The sequence below is a fragment of the Tetrao urogallus genome (genome assembly GCF_951394365.1).
Source record: "Tetrao urogallus genome assembly, chromosome: Z".
In the NCBI taxonomy this organism is placed as follows: domain Eukaryota; kingdom Metazoa; phylum Chordata; class Aves; order Galliformes; family Phasianidae; genus Tetrao; species Tetrao urogallus.
The window spans coordinates 4234106-4259311 of NC_136816.1; the positions used below are offsets into that span (position 1 = coordinate 4234106).

The window sequence follows — 25206 nt, forward strand, 5'->3', positions numbered from 1 at the left end:
CCTCATCCCCCACTCAGGCACTGTTTCCCCAGGCTCATCTCAAGCAGTCCTGCTTTTATCCCCTTCCCCTTTCATACCTTTCAAAGCTCTCAATGAGCTTTGCCAGCTTCTGGGCTAGGATTTGTTCCCTCTTTGTGACAGGCGAGACCCATCAGCAGCCCTTAGGTCAAGTGCTGACTAAACTGCCCCAAAAGTTGTCCAAGCACAGATAATCTCACTTCTGAAAAGGATTAGCCTGAAGCTACCTGATGTTGCAAGTACTTTGTTCTCATGAAACAGGTATAAAATGACGTAAGAGACATCTGGAGACCGTATGGAAATGTTGCTGTTTAGAGGCAAAGTTAAGTACACGCATCTTCAATTAATCCTACCAACATCAGTGATTTTATACCCAGGTCTGTATCAATTGTGGAGCCTTGCTGTTTTGTTTCTACACTTGAACTGCCACATTTTCCTCCTTGTGCTTCAAGGCATTTTGTTGCCTTCCATTTCTCAGAGGCACAACCACAGACAGAGTGATGGCAAGGAGACAGTGATTCCATGCAGCGATTACAGTTGGGCTCTGGAACAGTCTTATTTTCATGCCTCCAGTACTTAACAGTAAGTCTTAGCAGAATTGCTGCTGGTGACTGGAAAACTGAAGTAGTTTAAACACAAGCATTCAAAAACACTATAAAAGCTTGTATTAACTTGGCTCTCACAGACCTGCTCACAGCATGACTTATCCCAGAGAGTTCTGAGAGAAGGTAGCTTTGGTTTCTGGAGTTCTCTACCACTGATCTGCACAGGTCAGCTCTAGGTGGGAAGAGAATACACATTTCCATTCTCCAGTTCATCCAGACCCTGTCACTAACAGCACAGTTCCCCTCTGAAGGATCTCACCAAGCACCTGCACAAGACTGTTATCCAATACCAGCTGCAGGCAAATACATAAATTCTCTTCAGATATAAGTCAAGGGAAGAAAAGGTATTTGCTTCCCCCTTGCTCAGTTTAATTGCTTTCCAGGCATTAGTATCTTTGTTTACCACACGTCCCCTTTGTTTCCTTGCACAACCCACTGAAAGTAATCAAAGCAAGGAGGCAGACTGCAAGGAAGGACAAATGCTATGGACACACTGAGAAAAGGAAGAAGAAAGAGCAGTCTTTCTCTGCAAGATAAAAGAAACAAAACACCCACACAGTTAACTGAAACTCCAAAGCCTTACAAATTCCCAGGAGAAAGTAACATATAATTTCTACATCGATCCACAAACAGAACGGTGTTAAACTGCATTTTGACAAAAGCTGCAAGAACCACCCTCCGACGCTGGACCTGTAATTCTAGGAAAGGGAAAGTGTGCACAGAGACATCAGCTCCTGACATCCCTCTCCATAAAGAGGAACAAGAGCACTGTGTGGGAGCATACTCACTAGAAACTACTTTGCACTTTCAGAAGTAGTCTGAATTTCCCACTATATTAATAACCTAGAATCAGATTGCAAAATTGAGGCTATTTTAAGAGTAATACAGACTGAGCTCTAGTGAGAAGCAAGCCTTCTTGCTATCACCTGGAAATATATCAGTAGAGGAGTGATAGTGCCAAGCACCGAAAGATCACAGGCACTGATCTTTCACCTTCCAGCTCTAGAAGATATTATGCAGCAAGCTGGTTGGGCAGAAAGCCCTAGTGGAGCATGCACGCATCCAAGCCTCACTTCCAGCATTTCCAGCAGTATTATTGGTATTCTGTGCATCCAACCAACAAGCTACTTCTGAGGTCTGACTAGATAAAGACCGTATCAGTTTGCTCTTGGGAAATTTTAAGTATGTGTTACAGTGCAGCAACTTGCCAAGCCATGAACCCTGATGATTTTATTCTGTAACTCATCACTCAAACTAATATTTCTCCTATGTAGGTCTCCGCTGCCTAGAAACTTACAACTTCCCAGTACCCCTAAAAACACACAAATTTCAGATACAGCAGCTGATCTTAATGGCATGCAGTTTAGTACCACCTAAGACCTGGAAGCACTCTTGCTAACAAAGGTATCACTCTTAGAGGACTTTGTGTTTGTACTACAGCCTATTTGGCTGGACAGGGAAACACTAAAACAAATGCTCTTCAGAGACACTACAAACTGACACAGACAGGTCCCAAGCATTCTCATGCAGGTCATGGGATTCTTACCTCTTCCCTCAGGCTAACAGCCAAGCTTACAGGATGGATTATTTTACTCTGTGGTTTGTCTTCCCATAAATCACCTCAGTTAGGCTAACCAGAGCAAAAATGTGGGCACAGAAGTGTTTCCTGCAAACAGTATTTTCAGTAAGAGCAACCTCTTAGCTATGTCCCAGGGGTCTCCAGAGACTTGGCAACAATATGCCTTATTTCCACTATTTCTGTGCAAGCAGTCATAGAAAGGTGTCATATACCAGACCAGACCATCTGCTCACACAGTCTGGCTATCTGCCTATTTCCTCACAGACTCCTTAAGAGAGTAGCCCCTTTTCCTAATCTGAAGAGAAAGCTATGGATTGCCACACTGAAGTTGAAAGTAGTTCCAGTTATACTTTAAAAATTAGGGTAATGAGTAGCATCTCACTAATGTTTTTACAGCAGTTAAGACAAATCTATCAATATTACTAGTAAGCTGTGCTACTTGTGAACAAAAGCAAAAAGGCTTTAGGGATCAAGCACCTGAACTATGCATGTTGTTATTCTGAGTAGTTATTACTTCAGTAAAATGGAAAGGGATAAGACATTTTTGACTTACTAACTCTCACTAACAGGATGCACACTTCTCCACACCCTTTGAACAGAAAGGAAAGTAAGGAGTTACAGGATGCTTGCCTCACCCTACAAACCCCTTTCTGTGGCAAGTTACTTTAGTATGCAAAAAGATACTTCAACAAGTTCACAGGATGAACTGTTCTCTTGGAAAACGTTCCCAGATCCCAGGTTAGATTTTACATCAGTTCACAAAGCAGAGTCCTTGCAGAAAGCTTTATTTAGCTTGCTGAGTGGAAAGCCAATCTGGCTTCAAAAGCAAGATTAATTCATAGATATGTCAAAGCTGTAGAAAGTAGTGGAAGTGCCTGTGACCTGACAGAACACAAGTGAGTTTAATGTTTGAGTAGGCTTGGTTTTCCATCCTTCAGCAGAGCAAACTTGTGTGGTTTCTTTCTTCTGGTCCTCAGCAGAAGGGAAGAGGCAGCAGTGCCCTCGGAGCACAGATTTCCACAAACTGCAGATGGTTCATGTTTTCAGAAACATTCAGAAAGACCTTTTGAATCAAAACTTAATTACTGTTCCCTAGCTGTGTAAAGTTCCATGTCCTTCCAATACTGTTTTAAGAATACTGCTCATTTACAAGACTTGAATTACCATGAATGGGATTCTGTAGCTGTGCACACAAAGACCATAAACCATTTAAACATGCTAAAAAGCACCTTGATAATTAACATGTCTAACACACCCACAGTTTTGTTTCAAGCTTTGTTTGCAGAACCTTAGCTATCACCGTCTAAGAGCAGAGCAGCAGCAAGGATTCAGACTTCAAGCAGGAAAAATCTGAATTCAGCATATGACTAGGAGTCATCCACACTCCAAGAAGGCAGAATTTATATTTGATTAAAGACTGGACAAGCTTAACAAACTGTTCTAACTAAACTGCCTTCTTTTAGAAACAACTCTTCAGATATACCTGATACTGCTTCTTTCCCATTCATACTCTAGTAGAAGCATATTTAGGTGGGTTGCAGATTTAACCTTTACCTTGGTAACCACAGTACTGACTGGGATGAAACGCTCCTAAGAGCAAACAGCAACATTTTAAAAATCTGAACAGACACAAAGGCCTTTGTTCTGTATGTCTAGGGAAAGGAAAGAGAAAAAATGGGAAGAGAAGATAAGAGAAGGCTGGAAAGCAGCTATTCTGGCCACTGCTGTGTTTAAACAAGTGCAAATACACTTCCACTTCGCATTATGACACGGATTTCTCATGCTCACCACTTCAGATATGCTGCATTATTAGCATTCCCCCAGACAGTGTAAACAGAGTTTCATGAAAGCAAATCAGACTGTCTGTTCATCTCACATTTTAATCTCAAGCTCTGGAAGAGTTGGAGGAGAGCGCACTTGGAGGAGCTCTCAGAGATAGTCTGCAGGTGCAGTTTATGGGACAGTCCTCAATTACATTTGCTGATTAACAGTATGTTTTCCAGCAGAATGGGATTTGCTCCAAAGAGGGGAAATAAACAAAGTGCGTAACTGTTGGAAGCAAAAAAAAAAAAAAAAAAAAAAAATGCCAGTTAAGACTACTTCATTCTCCACTTCAAGAAAGGTGAGTGCACGTATTTTCTCACTATACAAGAAAAAAAAAAAAAAAAAAAACTTATCTAGAGTCCAATAAGAGGGAAAAACAAGGGATGAAATCTATTTTCTGACTTGTCAGCAGAAACACCCTTAATTTTTATGGCCCTAGGCTCATGACAGGCACTGTGGCACATACAGACATTTACCACAAAGGACTGCAAGAGCTAAAGTACACTGATCCAGGTGCATACTGGTCAGCAAAATGAAAGCCAGCGTACACATCCTCAAGAGGCCATGATGATCAGTGACAATAAGTGGTATTGATTAAAAACTTTCCAGGGACAGTCTTGGTAACAATCCAAAACACAGCTCTGTATTGGCAGCACACAAGACTTTCGCATCCAATCAGCCTTGAAGGAGTATTTAAAAGGCAACAGCAAAAGTGCCAGTCCTACCCAGGTAAGCATGGGTTTAGGCACTGCCTGGAGCAATCACCATTCAAAAATGTGTCCATGCTTTCGCCACTGAGTTAGCAGGAAATTGCTCTTGCAAACACCATCCGCAGCACCAAGGGAAAGGAGGCCTCTCTGCCATTAAACAAGACATGCACTGAAACATATTCCTTTCATGCTACCTCATATCATTCAAAGTTAATAGAAAAGGAAGGCCAACTGTGCAGACTCGGTTTAATGCAAGTTTTTAGGATCCCGGGATGCCCTTCAGAAGGATGCAACTAGTTCCACTAAAGCACTGTACAGCAACACTTCCCCACGTGGGCATGGGGAACATGCTTCCAGCTTTATCAGTCCAATACAACAGAGAAGCTCTACCTCTTGCCAACGTCTCGGTGTTAAGAGTCTACTAGGTACTTTCATCAGATTAGCACTGTTAGTGTGGTTTAGCCTTGATTTTTTAAGCTTCAATACTACTCGAATCCAGAACAGAGAATGAGAATCAGGCTTAGAAGCCATTAACAGCATGACGGACCACTTCAATTATCCTTTTTCTAGGCAAGCCAATTCTTCTCACAAGAATGCCCATCACACTCCTTAAATTTAGGGCAACATCTAGAAGCAAGTAAATCCAGTTGCTATTTACATTTAATTTGTTTTATTTTCATGGCAGGTGGAGTACTAAACATTTTTAAGATGCTCCTCCATACTAGTGCAGCTCTCTTCAGCCTAAGATGCATAAGGACACAAACCTGAATCAAACAGCAGTCCTTCTTTAGAATCTACAGAGAAACAACCACTTTCCAGAGTAGCTTCTTGCCTACTGCTTATTGCTTCACTGGAGAAACACTACAGAAGCTCTGGATGTGGATGTGGTCCTAACTAGATCCACTAAACTCACATTCCCTATATGCTTATTCAGACAGATACTTTCTTTTTGGGCATTACAGCATTACCCACAGCAGAAGACAACGTCTTCTCCTGCTCCCCTACCCCCATATAAGAAATAAAACAGGTCCCAAAAACTGTTTTGTAGGTTGGTCCAGCACTAGGAACTAAACTAATTAAAAAGCTGCAACTCACTGCAATTGTTTTTCATCCTCAGTTTGTCATGGCAGCGTTGCTAGTCCTAATTTGCTGTTAGCTATTGCCCTTAGTTACAGCAAGAAAAACAGATTCCCTTGTTTTTCAAGAATTTACTAGCAGACTTTTACTTTAGGGTTGCAGCTGCCACCCTAAGGTGTTAAGGTGTTTTGTTGTTGTTGTTGTTTTGGTTGAGAGGGTCTTTTTGTCCAGTTTTTGGTTGGTTTTTTTTTTTTTTTTTTTTATGGTGTAGGGCTTTTGCTTTTTTTGTTTGTCTTCTGACTCACTTCACTGTATACAGGATACCTTGGTCTGCGAGCTTCACTGCAAATCTGGCTCAGGCTGTTGAATTAGCAACAGCTTTCAGAGTCAGAACAGCTCCGCACTGAATATCATGCTCAAGGGTTGCAGAGAACACGTTTTAGTGATGTTGCTTCAGAGAAACACACAAGATCAAACACCATTTTTAACTGCTGCAGTGCGCTCTGCAGACTGAGAACACACACATTTGCAGCACCTGAACTGTCCTCGAGATGGTAAGTAGGTCTTCATTCAGCTAAGCTAATACTAAGTTACACCTCACTGCACTGTAAAAGCTCCTGTCTCATTCCCTGAACTATTTAGAGAGACCAGCCTCTCCACACAGAAAGGATGTGAGTGGCTACTGCAGCAGCTAGATGATGTATCTGAGATACCAGAGAGGTAGTCTGCAATGCTAGAAGAAATCAAGACAATAGCTTGCAGATTAATCTTGGAACTGATGTCTCCCACATCCACGTGTCAACGGGAAGGCCTTGGAATTCATCCTTTATCCCTCAGGTCATTAGTTGCAGAAATAATGCTGCCTGAGGTTTATCACAAACCTCTGCGATACCTACAGAGAATGATGTGCCCTAAGAGAAAAGATGCCCTAAAAGAAAAGACCCTTTGAACCTATTTATCCTGTGTACTCTGCCCTGCTTACCATTAGGGAGCCCACAGAGCACTTAGCAGCTCTCTTAGGTCTGAGAGGTTCCAGCAGAAGCAGCCCAAAAGATTCTTTCCAACCACCAAGCATAACTTTTTCCACAATGACCAAAAACAAGTCACTGCCAAGACTCACCCTTCTAAAACATAGCTGAAGTTAAGAACCAAGTTCCTGTATGTATGTTTTCAACGTCTGACTGTTTTCAGTGCTCTTTGTCATAAACCATTATAAAAGTATTATTTCAGAAAAGATTATGAAAGCTTATGCAATTATGAAAGATTATGCAGCACTGAATTAAAGCTCAAGGTATATTACCTTCTCCGTTAAGTTGAAATAAGACCCACAAAGCAGTCATTCAGTTGTACATTAGGAGCTACGCTCATTTTTACCAGATGGCAAGATTAATAAAATAACAGTGCTAAGACAGTTAAGTTAATGCAAGTGTTTGTTCAATTAAGTGTCAGCTATCCTTTACTTTGGTCAGGAGAGATGAGAACTGTGAATTCCAGACAAACACGCTGTACCGAGAAGTTGTGTATCACAGAAAGATCACCACACTAAGTTTTACAATACCAGAGCATCTACACAGTAAAGTATTATGAAAGCATGCTTATCAATAAATTCCAATTTCTGTAAGGAAGGCAACTAACTGTAAGCAACAACACCAGGGTAGTCTAACCCGATGTGGAAGTCTGGAACGAGTAGAAGAATAAAGCCTCCACGCTTCAGGTGAAGAGAGAGAGAACCCCAATCCCATTTGGATTGTCCTAAGACCATGGGACCAGATGGGATCCACTCAGGGGTGAGCCAGTGAAGGTGACTGCCAAGCCATTTTACACCATCTATTAGTGTTCCTGGACAACTAGAGAGGAACCAGAGGACTGGAGGCTTGCCCGCGTGACTCCCATCTACAAGAAGGGCCACAAAGAGGGATCCAGAGAACTTCATGGCTGTTAGCTTGACCTCAGTGCCAGAGAAAGTTATGGAAGAGATTATCCTAAGTGAAATCAAGCAACATGTGCCAGTCAATCAGGGGATAAGGTCCAGCCAGCATGGGCTCATGAAAGGGAGGTCCTGCACGACAAAACTCATTTCCTTCTATGACCAGGTAACCTGCCTGGTGGATGAGGGAAAGGCTGTTGACATAGTCTACCTAGACTTCAGAAAAGCCTTTGACACTGCCTCCCACAGTATTCACCTGAAGAAGCCAGCAGCCCATGGCTTGGACTTGTACACTCTTTTGAGTAAAAAACTGGCTGGATGGCTGGCTCCAGAGCATGGTGGTGAACAGAGTTCAATCCAGCTGGCAACCAGTCACAAGAAGTGTTCTCCAGGAGTCAGTTCCGAGGCCCATCCTTCTTAATGATAGGACATGAGGCAATGGGTGCAAGCTGGAACACAGGAGGTTCCACATAAATACGAGAAAAAACTTCTTCACACTAAGGGTAACAGAACACAGGATCAGGATGTCCAGAGAGGTCATGAGGTCTCTTTCTCTGGAGACATTCAACTCCCTCCTGTGTGACCTAATCTAGGTGTTCCTGCTCCAGCAGGGGGATTGTACTAGATGATCTTTCAAGGTCCCTTCCAATCCCTGACATTCTGTGATTCTGTAATTGCTTCAGTAAGACTGCAGATGACACCAAGTTGCAGGAAGTGTCCATCTGTCTGAAAGTAGGAATGCTCTACAGAGTGACAAGGGGCAGGTTGGATCTCTGGATTGAGGCCAATGAGATGAAGTCCAACAAGACCAAGTGTCTGATCATGTACTTTGAGCACAACAGCCCCTAGCAGTGCTACACACTTGGGACAGACTGGCTAAAAGGCTGTGTGGAAGAAACAATACCTGGGGGTATTGTTCAGCTGAGCATTGACCATGAGCCAGCAGTGTGCCCAGATGACCAAGAAGGCCAGTGCCTTGTATCAGAAATAGTGAAACCAGCAGCAGTACAGAGGTGACCATCTCTCTGTACTCAGTACTGGTGAGGACACACTTTGAGTACTGGGTTCAGTTTGGCGCTCCTCACTACAAGAAAGACATCAAGCGCTGGAGACATTCAGAGAAGGGCAACAAAGCTACCAGGAGACTGGAGCACAAGTCTTATGGAGGGCAGCTAAGGGAGCTAGATTGCTTGGTCTGAAGAAGAGGATGCTCAGAGGAGATCTTACTGCCTCTCTGCAACTGCCTGAGAGGAGGCAGTGTTGAGGTGAAGGCCAATTCATCCTTCCGGATTACAGTGATAGGATGAGAAGGAATGATTTCAAGTTGCACCAGAAGAGAGTCAAGATGGATATTAGGAAAAATTTCTCTGCAAAAGAGTGGTCAGGCACTGGAATGGGCTGCCAGGGAGGCAGAGGGGTCACCATTCCTGTGGAATGTGGCACCAGGGAACATGGTTTAGTGAGCAAATATTGGTGGTGGGTGGACAATTGGACTAGATGATCTTAGAGGTTTTTTCCAACCTTAACAATTCTGTTTATCCACTATTACACTCTGGGCTGTCTACAAGCAGAAGGGAGACAGGAACTCTGTCCTTTCAGTGAGGTAACATAGTATTACCCTAGCCAAGAGATGTCAGTTTTTGAGACACAATGGGTTGAGGAAGCAGTTCTAGGTAATATCATTAAGAGAGATGTGAAATCAGACTCAGCCAGCAGCGTTACTACAGGCAGAGCACTGACGTCAAGTTGAAAGCCATGCCAGGTTTGAGTTAGGTCTTTTAATGAGGTGATCAGAAATGACCTACCAGATGTGTACACAGTGCAACAGAAGACACAGCAATTCCTTTAAACAGCTATCTAAATCTCACATTCAAGGAATAAGACAAGCGTATGGCAGACAGGTGCTTGTTTCTAAAAGCTTCCTGGTTTAAGAAACACAGTCCAAGAATTTAATAATGCCAGCAGCACTTGACATTCTTATCTACTATGTAGCATTACTTCTCCACTCAATGCAGTGACTGTTAAGCAATCCTGAGATGATGGACCAAAGCACAGCAGGACCACAACCTCACACTTCCAGAGAGCAGACTTTGACCTCTTTAGGGATCTGCTGGAAAAAATAGATACAGCTTTAGCAGATAGGAGACATCCAGCACAGCTAGCTGATTTCCATAGAACACCTCCCCATCCTCAGATGTGGCCAACCAAGTAAGCAAGAAATGGACCAAAGGCAGCGGGAGGCCTTTCCTGACTTAATTCTAATATAAAAAGAAATATGAGAGATAGCAGTAGGGATAGATGACCCAGAAGGAATAAAGAGATGGGATTAATGGGATGGAGACAGATCTAGCCGATGAGGATACCAACAATAATTAAGGTTTTTAAGGGTGTAACCAGCAGCAAAACAAAATGAAAGGAAAACACAGTCCTCATGCTAAAATGTGGCAGAGGACCTGAGGACAAGGGATCAGAAAAGGTCAACATCATCAGGGCTATCTCCACTTCAGCCTTCACTGACAGGAACCTGTGGCCCTCTAAGGCCAGAGGGAAAGCTTACGGTCAGTCAGGGAAATCAGCTTAGGAAACAATTCAACAAATTGGACAGATACAAACCCACAGGCAAAAATTAAAAAGACTCATACGTGCTGAGGGAGCTGGCCAATGCCACTAATGTCAGTTTGGATTATCTTATCTTTATGATGGTGACCAAGGGAGGCGCCTGAATACTGAGGAGCAGGGGAAAGGGAAATAACTAAGACACCACTTGTTTCTCCAGGAAGGCTGATCAAGGGACCCACAGGCCAGTTGGCTTCACCTTAAACCCCGGGAAGAAGATAATATTGGAAACCTTATTTTCTGAGTTACTATATGAATCTCATATTCCCATAGATCGGAACCAGGCTTGATTCATCCCACACTGACACAGTTTCATGAGTTCACCAGCTTCAGTTCCTGACTTTTTTTCCTAGTCTCAGTCTCTTTAAAGACTGAAAATTTACCTCAGGCCTACTTTAAGAAAAGTACATGGTACTTGTCTAAGAGTTCTCATTTAGTCAGAAAAGAAAGAAGTTTGTAGAAGCTTAAGCAGATTTATTTTAAGCTTTCAGATTATACTGCAAACTGGTTTCATTTGTGGGTGGATGAAGAGCAATAATTAAACTAGCAACCAAGGAAGCTGGAAGCAGAGCTCCAGACTCTCAGTATATTTTTTGCTGGGAAGTTGCCAGGCTCCCTTCCAGAATATGAGTGCTAAGTAAAAACACTCCAGCAACTGCACTAAGTATTTATACTCAATCAGGTGCTAATACAGGCCTAAGCATTCACCAGGGTGGTAGCTGGAATCAGATGAGCAAAGGGTCACATGCAAGCAATAGTTTCCAGTTAGCGCACACAGACATTTGGAGTTCTAGCTGCCTCCTCCATGCATTAGCAAATTTCTAGCTATGCATTGCAAATCCGGTAATCCACATGCAAACTGCCTGATACACTCCCTACAAAACAGCCTTGAAGCTCAGTTCATCTGCCTAGTATTAATATAAGCAACCAGAAGTCACACATATCTTCAAAGAATAAAAGCTACACAGGTTATAGGCCACAAACCACTATGAAGGGAGTCAAGGGTTCTGTGTATAATCAAGATGCTATAATTGCAATATAGTTGTTTAATCAACAGATATCAAGATGTTGTAATCACAATATAATCGAGAGAATCAAGCAAGGTAGACAATGATCACAAAGAGAATAAGCGGAAGAGCTTACCCTTCGGCTGAGCTCACCAGAAGACACCAAGAGAGGGGATCTCCAGAAGAGATCCTTCCCCTCTGGTAGCCAGCTCTTAAATAGGTCTAGGAGGGGTGGAGCCAGGCTCCACCCCTTCCGGCAGCACAGGTGAATTGCCTTCACCTGTGCTCCTCTGGCTGACTCATGGCTCGCCTCAGGTGATTAATCAGAGGTTCAGGCCGTGACTCAGCAGTTCCCATACAGTTCTGAAAGAGGACAAGCAAATCCCCACTGAAGTCCTGCTCAGATTTTAGCTAACACAGATCACAATGAGGCCTCATGCATGCTGGGAGCAGCACCATTCGATTAAAGCAGGTATGTAAGAGAGGATGGACAGGAAAAGATAGAAGCCATTATCATCTGCAACTCACAATCTCCTGCAGGCACAATTCTTGCATACTGACTGCCAGCAGTCTCTTCAGAATCCACTAATCTTTGGAAATGGCAAAGAACAAAATTTCCCACATAGGGCAACTCTCCCAAAACGTTTTTGTGGTGGATCTATCAAAAGCTGGACCAGAAGCTTCCTACTGTGATGCTATGCCTGAACCGTGACAGAGGAGGAAGGATGAGAGCTGTCAGTCAGTAGGGAACTATTCCTCTCAAAGGTGAGGAAACTGAAAGTCACAAGTTACCAGTTAAAGAACTTGTGAATTAAGAGATAGATCTGTGATTTCACGTTAGACTAGTCTGTATGAAGCAGACCAAGACACTGCTTGTTTCCTCTCCAAATGAGCTTATAAAATAAAGTTTAATGTACAGAATACGTTGTCTTGTAAACTTGATAGATCCAAGTGGACTGTGACACTAGCACAGGTGGAACACTACAGCTTTTGGAGCAGTAGACAAGAACTTATGGATCCAAGTTGAAGGAGGGAAGATTTAGGTTGGATGTTAGGGGGAAGTTCTTTACGAGGAGAGTGGTTAGGCCCTGGAACGGGCTGCCCAGGGAGGTTGTGGATGCCCCGTCCTTGGACGTGTTCAAGGCCAGGTTGGACGGGGTCCTGGGCAACCTGATCTAAATGTGTATGTTTGGTGGCCCTGCTAGGCAGGGGGGTTGGAACTACATGATCCTTGAGGTCCCTTCCAACCCGGGTGATTCTGTGATTCTGTGATTCTGTGATTCTGTGATTCTGTGAACTCAGCCCTGGCAGTCAGACCTCGTCCAGCAGTTGTTGGTCTCAAAGCAGACCATAGAAGGAACGGCCAATGCCACCATTAGGAAGCTGCTCTCATGACACTAGACTAAAGAGATGGCAAAGACAACAACGCTGGAGGACAGCAGGAGTAAGCCAAACAGAATACTTTATTTCTAATTCTGAACAGCCTGGTACTTCCAGTGTTTAGTAACAGCTTATTAAAGCAGCGTAACCCCAGCAGGGCTAGATCCCAACTCTTATAATAATACTACAATAACTTGGGTACAATTACACAGCAGCATATCACATACTTCTCACCTCTGCTCTAAACCCAGCAAGCTCTTAATGCTACCTTTTATCCTAACAGTCAGTGTTTTTCCTAGACTGTACAGTAGATTCACTACTGAAGGTGACAAAATGGTGAAGTAGTCACATAGCTACATGCAAGCAGAACTTCCCTTTCTTTTCTTTCCTCCGGAAAAAAAAAAAAAAAAAAAAAAAAAAAGATAAATCCACACTAACACTTCCCCACTGGTCTTACCTTCCTCAGCAGAGAATCTGCTTGGAAAAGCACACCTCAGTTAGCGGGTGCGCAGGCCTTTCAAAAGCTTGCTTTAAGAATTCTCAGGACATCACCACATATTCTGAGGGACTGCTTCCTCCTGCATGTTTCCCTCTCACCTGAGATCAGGGGGTCAGCACTGCTTAGGTTTAGCTTCAGCAGTGTCCTTGTTTGGAGGCTGCCAAGGGTATGGGAAGAAAAAGTCTGAAAAAGCTGATGGAGGTCAGACATCAAGTCTAATTGCATGAAGCACTGTTTATCCTGAGGGGAACAGAACGCTTTATAGAAAGATCTGGCCAACTCAGAAATACTTCAGAGATAAAAGCCTGCAGCTCAAGTATTTTACTTTTGTTGCAGAACCACTACAAATGCTTAGTATTTAGCCAGATATGCCCACCTTAATTAGGAAGTTACAGGCTCTTAAAACAGCTTTCTTCCCTACAAGATGAAGACGTTATTTCAGACAATAAATATTCTGAAGCACTCTTCATAAGATTCACAGTAGTCCTGTGCTCCAAACAAGAGAAGCTGCAGAAAACGACACACAAGGATTTCCTTCCCTTTCCCCTGACCAACTGATTCAAGATGATTAGCCAATGTTCTCAAAAGAAAACTAAAATTTTATGAGACTTCAAACTCAGACAAGGTCTAAGCTACCAGCCTATTGCCAAGTTTGAATCAAAAAACAGAGGGACACATGCAGGCAATATTCCTGCCCTCCAAGTTCCTCTGACTCAGGAGAAAGTAGCGCCCCCACTCATCCACTCCAAAAAGGCAAGAAAACCATGCTTTAAAGAATGCAAAGCTGCAATGGCACAGATTCAACCTCTTCAGGCTGCACATCTGTGGCGGTGGAAACTGAAGCACTACTTTAAAGTCAGACAAATTCCTTTACTCCCGCACTTTCCTGACAGGATTCCAGTCTCAGAGCAGGAGGCCTTTATCTCACAGCAACGTTTAGGAAGTATTTGCTCAGAGCAGATAAAAAGAACCCAGAAAAAGCAAGTTATGCAGTTCATGGTGATGGGTCAGCAGCTGTGCTACCCTTCTATGGACTGTCCTAACACGGGCATGGCTTTGGGGTGTTTCTAACAGAAGCTTACTGACTCAGAGCCGCTTCAGCAAAAGAGACCAACCCACTCATGTCCTGCAGTGCCAGACTCCACCACTCCCCCAGAAGATCCACAGAAAGCCAAGAGAATAGCTCCTACTCCAGCAACAATAAAGAGCGCGTGAAAAGATTTTGAGTTGCACTTCAATAAGGACCTCTCTCTTTTACCTGCTTACTTCATTTCCATGAAGTGGACAAGAGAGCTAGCCTCGCCTTTTGGAAGATCAATGATCCACCACCAGCAATTCAGCATTAGAGATACTGCAACCACACAGAAGTCTCTATTTACTTATAACAGTCATTCTACAGACTACTCACAAAGTGCAGACAGCTGAAGTTCATTACTGCCTTAAAAACATGAACACTTGTTTGCTCACTGGAGTTCTTCCTGAAGTGGCAAAGAAGTCAACTCATCTTTTTTCTTGCCAGCACTTTGAGTATGTAAATGGAAGAAGGGACAGCTTAGAGACAGTAGATCAGTTGGACCCTTTCCATCGGAAGGATCAGGCACTTGGCTTTTTTCTGCTAATTCAGCTAGAAAGAAAAAAAGAATGCTGCTCTCTTCCTACTGGAAATCCTTTTATTCCACAAGGCTCGTTACCCTGGTGCCATTTCCAGGTCAAGCACAGACCTCATCCCTTTTTTGCTCTTCCCTTTATAGCATGCCCATGCTTCCAAGCACACAGAACATGCAATATTACACAAAGCTACTAGAAGATGGACTTCACTGTGCTGCTGGTGGAGAAAATGGTAAAAACCTTCCCGATGAGCAGGAATTTGGCCTGGGGGCAGAAATACCTCTCCAGCCTCAGTTTGTGATCAGCTATCAGAGACAGCGGTACACTTCTCAGAGACCTTTCAGCAGCAACCACAAAGGAGCACGGTTGAGCTCTGAACACTCAAATCTCTGCAATACAGCTCAAGAATGAGGTTGAACGGGCATCATCAACCAAGTGGCTGCAGACCTCTGCTGTGTTCCAGGGAGGCCAGAAGACCCATAAAAGGAGCTGTCAATGACAACTGCCACAAATCTCACTTCACACATGGAAGCACTTATATCTCTGGGAGACCAGCAGGTCTGTGACATCTTGTAGGAACAACAGAAACGCTTAAAGCAAAAAAAGTTGCTGCCTGTTCCCAGGAAATCCTGCCTTGCTGCTTTCCAGGAACTCTGCTCACAGACACACTCTGTCTTTGAGAGCTGTTAGCAGATGAGCACCAACAGAGGCAGACTCACCCACCATCACACCCAGAATCCGCAGCCGGGCAGCACGCTTCACAGAGCCCTTCCTGACACACACTACGGGCTAGGAAGCAAAGGGAAGGCAGGCTGAGGTACTCACGCGACAGCATCCTTCCACACAGCCGCCGTGTGGAAGAAGCGGTTGGGGGCTCTGCTATGGAGCACAGAGCAGCCCACGGCGAGGGACCGACACCGCTCCAGCCACCGGGAGGGCAAAGCCCTGCCCCGGCACCCACCTGCCACCCATGGCAGCGGCTCTCCGGCTTCGCCCCCCGGCGGGGAGCCGGGATGCAGCCGGGAAGGGGTTGCGGGGAGGCAGAGGTGCAGCCCTTCCCCCTCCGCTCGGCCCCCCCCCCCCCCCCCCCCCCCCCCCCCCCCCCCCCCCCCCCCCCCCCCCCCCCGGCGCTCCTCTCGGCGGTGCCGTACCTTGTCGGCGATGCTGCGGGCAGCAGCAGGTCGGGGCTGGGGGTGAGCGCCGGCCCCATCTCCTCGCTGCTGGAGGTGGCCAGAGGATGCGGCATCTCCCGCAGCGATTTGGGCCCGGAGGACGGGAGAGGCTTAGGAACGCCAGCCGCGCCGCCCGACATCGCGCCGTAGCCGGCCGGCAACCGCAGGCCTCGACGGGGAGCTACGGGGCCGCGACCGGAGCCTGCCCGCCGCCACCGCACTACGAGGCGGCGGCGGAGGAGGAGCGGAAAGAGGTCGGAGGAGGAGGAGCGGGAGCAGCACCCGCCCCCAGGGCCCCGCCGCGCCACCTGCCGCCCCGCCCCGCCAGCGGAAGGCAGCCCGGCCCGCGACGAAGGCGGGGAGCGGGCCTGTGGCGGTCGTGTGTTCGTGAGCTTTAGGGTCATAGTACTGACCCAGCCATGGTTCAGAGTGCGAAAAAAATGTGTTTGTGTTGCGTTGTTGAGCGCTAATTAGACACAGTAGCACGCTACAGGGGAGAGACAGCAGCACTTTCAGACAGTCATAGCCCCTTACAGCTATATATTGGTATACAAAAATATGCACATGGATACGTGACCAGTCACAACTCCGGTGCTGTAAAGTTTCACTTGTGTTTAACGTCTGATGGAGTGCAGCCCACTGCGTGGAGGTGGGTGAGGAAGCCTACAGGTGGCAACTTGAGTAGCGCAGCAGGACACGGTTGAGAATGCAGCACTGTGGGCTTTCACAATAAAAACAAACAATACTTGGTAGAATCACAGTATCATTTACATTGGATAAGACCTTTGAGATCATCTAGACCAACTATTACGCATTCCCACCAACATCTCCCCGCTAAACCATGTAACCCAGTGCCACATCTGCATACTTCTTGAACCTCCAGGATCAGTGAGTTCACCACATGCCAAGGCAGCCTATTCAAGACCATACTCACTCTTTTGGAGAAGAAATTTTTCCTAATGTCCAACTCAACTATCCTCTGGTGTAACTTGAGGCCATTGCCTCTCAACCCTATCACTGTTACTCAGGAGAAAAGACCAAGCCACTTCCTTTCAGACAGTTGCAGAGGGCAATGAGGTCTGCTCTCATCCTCCTCCAGACCAAGCAATCCTAAATAATACGGAATTTTTGAATCGTGTTAACACTCCAAAGCCCCAGCTACGTTCCAGACTGCTATAAGAAGGAGGCTGTGAAGCATGCCCTGTTAGTTGCACTTAAGAAACAAAAGCCTGTTTATCTATCAGGAAGAGGAAGCAGTATAAACTAGGTAGCTTTAATATATACAGTCCAGCTTTCTTCTAGAAACTCCACATCTTTTGTGGCAAATGCAACAGTGAGCCTGTGGGCAGGTTTGTGTATCCACTGCACTGCCCAGGAGACAGTATCCCTTCATGCATGCCTATGTCTCAAAGGCTTATGACTTACTAGGTGCCCTTCCAACTTTTCCTTTAGGCATCCTCATCCAAACACATTTCCAGCTCAAACCCTTCTCCTTTGGGTGACATGGCAGGTCCCATGATGCTGGAACTCAAGCATTTGGACTATGCTTTCAGACATAGGGACTGAATTTTGGGTGGTCCTATGTGGAGCCAGGATTGGGATTTGATGATCCCTGTGGATGATCTTTTCCAACTCAGGCTATTCTATGGTCCTAAGGCTGAGACTCTCAGACTGGGGCAGAGAGTGCTTCTGGGACACTTGATTGCAGCCCCCAGTACCCATAGAAAGGAGGAGGTGGAGTTGGGCTCCACGCAGCAGTGCAGAGCAGCTGGGCAAGAAATACAGAGCATGAACTGAAACTGGAAATCCTTGATTGATATGAAGAATTTTTTCCCCCTGCAGACAGCTCTAAGCAGCAGAACAGGTTGCCAGAAAAAATTGTGCACTCTCTATCCTCAGATATTTTCTAGGTCTGACTGGGTAGAGCCCTAACCAATTTGGCCTGATCTCATGCCTGACTGTACTTTGAGCAGGAGATCTGACCACAGACCACCCAGGGTCCCTTTCAGCCTCAGTGATTCTGTGACTCAGATAACGTTTGTTGCTATAGAGGTCATATGTCTAGTTTCTAAAGTGATTTTCCTGTATACAATGATGAAGTTCCAAGCTCTAGTGATTTATTTATTGGTTTAGCTCCCTGTGAATACTGTATGGCTAGGCAATGTGCCTCTTTGTTTACTAATCACATTTTTCTGTGTTGCCCTGGATGGTTTCTGCCTGGAGCTGAAACAGGTCATACTCAGTATTTTCATCTGATCCAAACTACTTAGAAACATTTTCAAACTGGATCACTATATTCAAAATGCAAAATTTGTGCCCAGTAAGCTGAAGTTTGGCTGTAAAAAAGTCAGAAGACATTAACAGAAGAACTTTTTATCCAGGAAAATATAGAAACCTGATGTTAATAATGTGGTGATTGTCTCAAATTCTCACTATATTTGTGTTTAAATTTTAAAATTCTAATGCCACAGAGTGCACTATAAAATCAAGACAAGTAACTGCTGAGTAGGTCTCTTTCCTAGGTCATTTGTGGTCAGGTGAAGTCCCTGGTGACTGGAAAAAAAGGCAGTATCACTCTCACTTTAAAAAAAGGGTAGAAAGGATTATCCAGGAAACTACCAACCCATCAGTCTCACCTCTGGTTGCATGTCATAGAGCAGATCCTTCTGGAAGCTATGCTAAGGCACATGGAAGACAGGGAATTGATACAGGACAACCAGCATGCTTCCCCAAGGGCAAGTCCTTCCTGACCAATCTAGTGATCTTGTGTGATGGAGTAACTCTGTCAATGGACAAGAGCCACTGATGTCATCTGTCGGGACTTCAGTAAAGCCTTTGACATCATCTTCCACAGCATCCTTCTCTCCAAGTTGGAAAGATATGTATTTGATGGGTGGGCTGTTTGATGGATAAGGAACTGTTTGCAAGATTGTTCACAGAGTGTGGTGGTCACTGATTCAGTGCCTGGATGGAGATCGGTGACGTGGAATCCATCAGAGGTCAGTACTGGGACTGATGCTCTTTAATATCTTTATCAGTGACAACAACAGTGGAATCAAATGCACACTGAGCAAGTTTGTGAATGACAGCAAGCTGTGTGCTGCGGTGAACGTCCCAGATGAGATGGTATACCATCCAGAGAGGCTTAGATAGGCTGAAGCTGTCGGCCAAAAGAAATTCATGAAGTTCAACAAATCCATGTGCAAGGTCTAGCATCTGGGTCACCTTTTACATCGGTGTGCCTGTGGGACTGCTGTCTCTGTCACAGGCACAGATAGATCCAGATGACTCTGTGATAGTGGCCTTTAGGGGTGTCTTCCAATTCAGATGCTTCTGTGATTCTGTGAATGTTCACAACAACTAATTTCTGGTAAGAGCACGAATTTTGTGTATCAAAATTGTGTATCAAATAAAAGGTCAGAGTAAGGAAAGGAGTAAAGGTAAGACTGAAAGACAGATGTCTACCTCCCTCTGATTTCAGAGATGGAGAAGAAGGGAGGAGAAGGAAAAGGAAGGGAGGGGAGGGAAGGGAAGGGGAGGGGAGAGAAGGGGAGAGAAAGGATGGGGATGGGAGGGGGGGGGAGGGAGGGGAGGGACGGGAGGGACGGGAGGGGAGGGGAGGGGGGGGAGGGAAAGGGAGGGGGAGGGAGGAGAGGAAAAAAAGTATGTCTTGTAGATGACTTCCTGTAGGAAAAATTCTTCCACACACAAATAGAAAACCTCTAAATGCATCAGCATGTGGGTTATCTGGCTCTAACAGCAGGCACAAGAATGTACAGCCAAAAGCTGAGAAAGGAAAGTATCTCTTTTCTTAGTAGTAGCAGCACTGAAGTAAATAAATGTTTCAGTTCTGCTAAGAAGTTATGACTGATGAAAAAGATGATAATATTCCAGTCTCCATTTCCTTCTCCATGCCACTAGTGGTGTTTTTTTATGACTGCAGTATTCCTTGACATGCTTATTGGTAGTTTTCTTTTTATTAAATATTCTGCAAGCTAAAAACAATCAGCATATTGAAACATTCAACTAACAGAATTAAAATACAAATTGAGAATCAAAATCAGTGAGTGGCTAAAGAGAGATTGAAATTCACTGCCCAACTCATAACACATACTAACCAGAAAAAGATGGTAGGTTCTCCTGGCAAAATCTTAACTATTTCTTATGTTTACATCATTTCAGCTGGGAAAAAAAAAAAAAAAAAAAAAAAAAAAAAAAGATACAATAGGCATGTCTATAATGCTAATGAGGAAAGAAGACAAATGGATTTGAGGATCAAGAATCTCACAAATTCAAGACAAAGGTCACCAGTTTCATGTGTGTTTATTGTGGTTTTGTTTGTTTGTTTGTTTCTGAATAGTTCTATCTCTGTATCACTGAAATAAAAATCTTGCAGGCTATCTTTTCAGATTTTTACCAGATTTTAAATTGAGAGGAGAAAGACCTAAGAGTTGCCTTTTCATTCCTGCCAGTCTGCTAGGGATACAGCAAGGCTAACAGGAATGCTTTTGTACCTCCATTATTCCAGGGTTAGTTTAGGAAGTAGTCCTACCACTTTTGGACTTGAACTGTATCTTCTCATCCAGGGTTGAGGTACATTACTGTTAAGAATCTTTGGTGCTAAATGGAGTGCATTGTGTGCATGTTAGATCTCCTGTTATTTTTACTGATGGTGGCACCTAGGTCAGCACAAGCAAGAAAGGGAACTTCAAACAGATGCTATCTAGTGCTATTGACTTATACAGTGTACTAGATAAACCTGCACCTTCTGGAATAGAAGCAGTTCGGTAGTGAATTCTGAGAACCTGTTTCTTTCTGTATTGTCTTTCTAAGTCCTCCAAAAAAAGAATGTTTCTCTCTTTAAAACAATTCTAATCTTAAAATTAGTTGACAGATGTTACATAGTAGAGCTAATATGCTATCTGGCAGCAAAACAATTTGGTTGCGAAGTACTTTCTTGCATGGCAAGGATTGAAGCAGCTCCTCACCAATAATGGAAAAGGACCTGTAGGAAAAACTATTTACAAATTTAAGGATAAGTAGCACCACTGGGTTACAGCTGTTCTGATCTGGATTGCCAAGTGCTCAATAATACCACTTAGGATGTTTTTATAATGGCAGATGATTTCTTAAGTGCTCAGAGTGAGTCCGAAAAGGACTCCTTTAGCTCTTTCATAACATTATTCTTCTAATGCATCTTCATTGTCCTGTTCAGATAATGAGACATAAAATACCAACTAGGTTTAAAATGACTAGCAAGCGGCTATCTTCAGGTTGAATTTATTTACCAGACCAGACATTGAAAATCCACCTGCTTTCCATCAAGTATTCTATTTAAAACCTAAATTATGGAATTCTTCTGCATAGCACACTCCACAGTACAAACACCAGGGTAGACCAGAGGTCACACCCGTCAGACACTTAGGCTTATCTGGCAATTGAGAGCCCACTCCTCGATATTTACATCTTTTCCCACACATGCTCTATTTGGAGAGTATAACGATAGCATCTGTCTGCAGATGAGCATAAAATCACAGCATCATAGAATTACAGAATCATAGAATGGCCTGGGTCGAAAAGGACCACAGTGATCATCTAATTTCAACCCCTGCTATATGCAGGGTCACCAACCAGCAGACCAGGCTGCCCAGAGCCACATCCAGCCTGGCCTTGAATGCCTCCAGGGATGGGGCATCCACAACTTTCTTGGGCAACCTGTTCCAGTGCCTCACCACCCTCTGTGTGAAAAACTGCCTCCTAATATCTAACTCAAATCTTCCATCTTAGTTTAAAGACACCATTCTAGAGGATGTTCAAACATTAAAACTCAGCTGTATTTTTTGAAAGAGAAAAACAAAGCAAAACAAACAAACAAAAAAACCCTCCTTTCCTCCCTGTTTTATTACAGCTCATGTCTTTCACTGCAGAGATTGAAGAGAGCAGGCTTTTGCACCCAAGCCATTTCAGTCTTACACACGTACTTGACTGCACACAGATGTGGTCACTTCTAGTCAACAGTGTTATTCATGGACATATTTAAATTAATGGGTATGCTTTGTTGCATCAAAAGGCTTTAAAGCTGTCAATTTTGATGGGGAAGCAATAAATAGGACAGTGGAAAGACAGTGTGCTTGTGATAGATAATAGAAGTCTGTGCTAACCAGCAACCAAATGAAAAATGTTCAAACATTGAGGACTCCAGCTATAGCAACAGTATCTCAAGGCAACTATAAAAAAAACAAAAAAACAAACAAAAAAAAAAAAAAAAAAAAACCACATAAAATGATTAAAAACTATTCACAACTTTTTGAAATGTATGGTTTGCATGTGTGTGTAACACCCACAATAAAGATAAGAAATAAAAGGTGGTATTTATAATGGATCTGTATGAGTAGCATTGCCAGTTGGCAGTAAGAGCAGCCATGTGGAAGATCCTGGCTCAAGCCAAGCCAGTATGCTTCACTGTCTATTTTCACTTAAGCCAAAAAATGGGTAAATCATTTATTTACCTCAGCTTTGAGCTTACATCATCTGACAGCTGCTATATAAGAGCTATTTTTTATAAACTTTATTTGATTATGGTGAACACAAAGAAAGAATTTCAGGGAAAATAAAAGTACTCTGATGTACTAGAGATTAGACTTCATTCCTTTCAACAGTTACCTGTATTCCTATTTCTGTAGCTCAAAGAGGAAATTAATTTGCTGATATGAAACTTCTTTCAAAGCCAATCATTTGACTTGAGAAAGCAACCACATTTCCAGACAGATGCTCGAAGCTAAGAGTGTCATTAATTTTCATCACACCTCTATAGGACTTTCTCAGCCTTTCTGCAAATGAGTTTCCATGCTGATGACTCCACATCTTTGCCTTACTATCTTTCCTTTTTCTACCTTCTTTCCTTGCTCCCAGCCAAGAACCATGGTCCATTCCTTAAATCTTGTCACCAACATTTGCTGTGTTAATGAGCTCAGCCTGTTTGACTCTAATTGCAACTTTCCAGAATCGCTTACACCTTCATCCTGGCATGAACAGTGTGTATTTCATGTGCAGTGAAATACCTCAGCTTTGGATCATCATGTTGAGCTCTGTACCGTTCTTTACTCACAGTGCTTCTCATCAGTTAAGGACAGTATACAAAGCCTGCAGATGAAGTGAACCACAGATCAAGACAATATAATTAAAAAGGTTAAAAAACAGAACATGTGATAACTCCCAAGAGACAATGAGGAATTATTTAGATAAATCAAGAAAAAAAAAATCAGAGGGAAGGAACTCAGTCAGCTGTTTAGACAAAGGGATTTGGAAATAATGCCCATGTGTGCATAAAACAGCAATGTTTACCTTCAGCAGTATTAACACAACGTTAGTAGTCCCAAAGCAAACAGAAAGCTCCCTGTGATTGGCAGCTATTTGCTGGTTGCTGTAGTGCTGGTTGGGGTTTTCAACAACACACGCAAACGCACAATGACAGGTTTCACCAGGCAAACAGTCTGGGTAATCAAATCCTACACCTGGAAGTCACAAGTCTCCAGACATAAATTTGCCCAGTTTTAAAGTTCTCACTCTTAGGTTCTGAGAGTAAGCACAAAAGCATAAACAGCAGCATACTTGGTCATCGGAACATTCCCCACCCCAGAACATGTATACATAATAGGAATACAGGAAAACTTGCATGACAAATGTACTGTTTTCAATCAGATGGACATTGCAAATACTGTGTATTCCCCCAAATTATTATTTCCACATAATCTGCTCTGTCTGCAGCAGAAGTTTGAATAAAATAAAAAAAAAAAGGCAGCTCCCTTCAACAACGAAGTATGCATTTGGTTGTCCAAGATAATGGAATAGCATGGCATTTGGCAGCCACTTTCCCTACATTCTTACCAATATGAGTAATTCCATCTTAAGTAAAACAACTCCAGCTTTAACAAGCCCTCATTCCACTTTAAGCCTGGATGCTGGCGGGCAGCTCGGAATTTGTAGGGCTTGGTGAAGCACATGAATGTAAGTGGCCTGTAGGGTGTGGGCATCACTACCAGCCCACCACCCTCATGCAGTGCCAGAGGCTTATTGAGGTACCAAACGTTGAAATAGCACGCACACACACACACACACACACACACACACACACAAGTTCTTTACTTCATGAAAGCTTACTGCCTGAATTAAAGCCCTGCATGTAAAGCTACAGCGCGGCTGCATTACTGCCTTCTCGACCAGTCACAGCTCAGTGCTGGGGCACGTTTGCTGCCCGCTGCGTTATCTGTTTGTTACAGTTTTAGTAACTGATTTCGTTTGTCTGTGACGGCAGGTTCGGATGCCAAGACCCGAAGCTGAGCCCGCCGCCCGTGCCAGGTCCACCGGGCCCACACCCACAATGCCGGCTGGTTGCGTAGAAACCAGCGGCGCACACAGAGCGAGGCGGGCCCGCCCAGTCTCCTTGAATCCGATTGGTCATCCGGGCACGTCCGTCAAGCCGTGATTCGTGACGCTTTTCTGCGCCACCCGGAAGAATAAAGCTAAGCGCTGTGCAGGGACAGCTTCGTCTCGTGGCGTGTGACGTCACGTACGGGCCAGTGTGTGCCGTGAGCTGATTGGTCGCGGCGGTGCAGAGCGACCGGAGCCGCGCGAGGAGGGGCTGGTGGGACGGGATGGCTGGGAGTCCACCGGGACGGGGCTGAGAGGGGCGGGGAGCGGGAGCCCTGCAGCAGGTGGGCACGGGGTGGGCACGGGGTGGGCACGGTGTGGGGACAGTCTGGGGACAGTCTGGGCACGGTGCAGGCACGGGACGGCTCGAAACGGAACGGCTTGAAACGGAACGGCTCGAAACGGGACGGGAGGGCCCATTCCAGCGGAGTAATGGAGGGGAGGGCAGGAGGAGAGCGCCTTCCTGTGAGCGGGGGGAGGGCATGCGAGCCTAATGCTGGTGTGTCTGGGGGGAGGGGGAAAGAGGAGTGGGAGAGTTTGGTTCTTGGGGGGGGGGGGAAGCTGAGGGGTTGGGGTATTGTTGCCGGGAGTGGGCCTGAGATGACTTTAACATTTATTCTTAACTGGTTGTACACAGTGGTGGTGCTCTACATCCAAACTTTGAAAGGAGATGTTCTTACCCGTGCTGGGCCTGATTTGCAGGTATCAGTGAGGTTAAAGTTTGAGCTGAGTGAAACTGGTCTGGAGTTGAAGG

The 25206-nt window shown here is 44.5% G+C and overlaps 1 protein-coding gene across 1 annotated transcript in view; it reads right to left on the reverse strand.

Moving 5' to 3' along the window:
• SNX30 (sorting nexin family member 30) overlaps positions 1 to 16162 on the reverse strand; it is a gene marked incomplete at both ends in the record, with an annotated part of 49922 nt that extends 33760 nt beyond the window's left edge. Inside the window, 2 exon segments of the mRNA XM_079548953.1 lie at positions 16002 to 16018; positions 16021 to 16162. Of these exon segments, the coding sequence (XP_079405079.1) occupies positions 16002 to 16018; positions 16021 to 16162 (159 nt within the window).
• Between the last annotated feature and the right edge of the window lie 9044 nt (positions 16163 to 25206).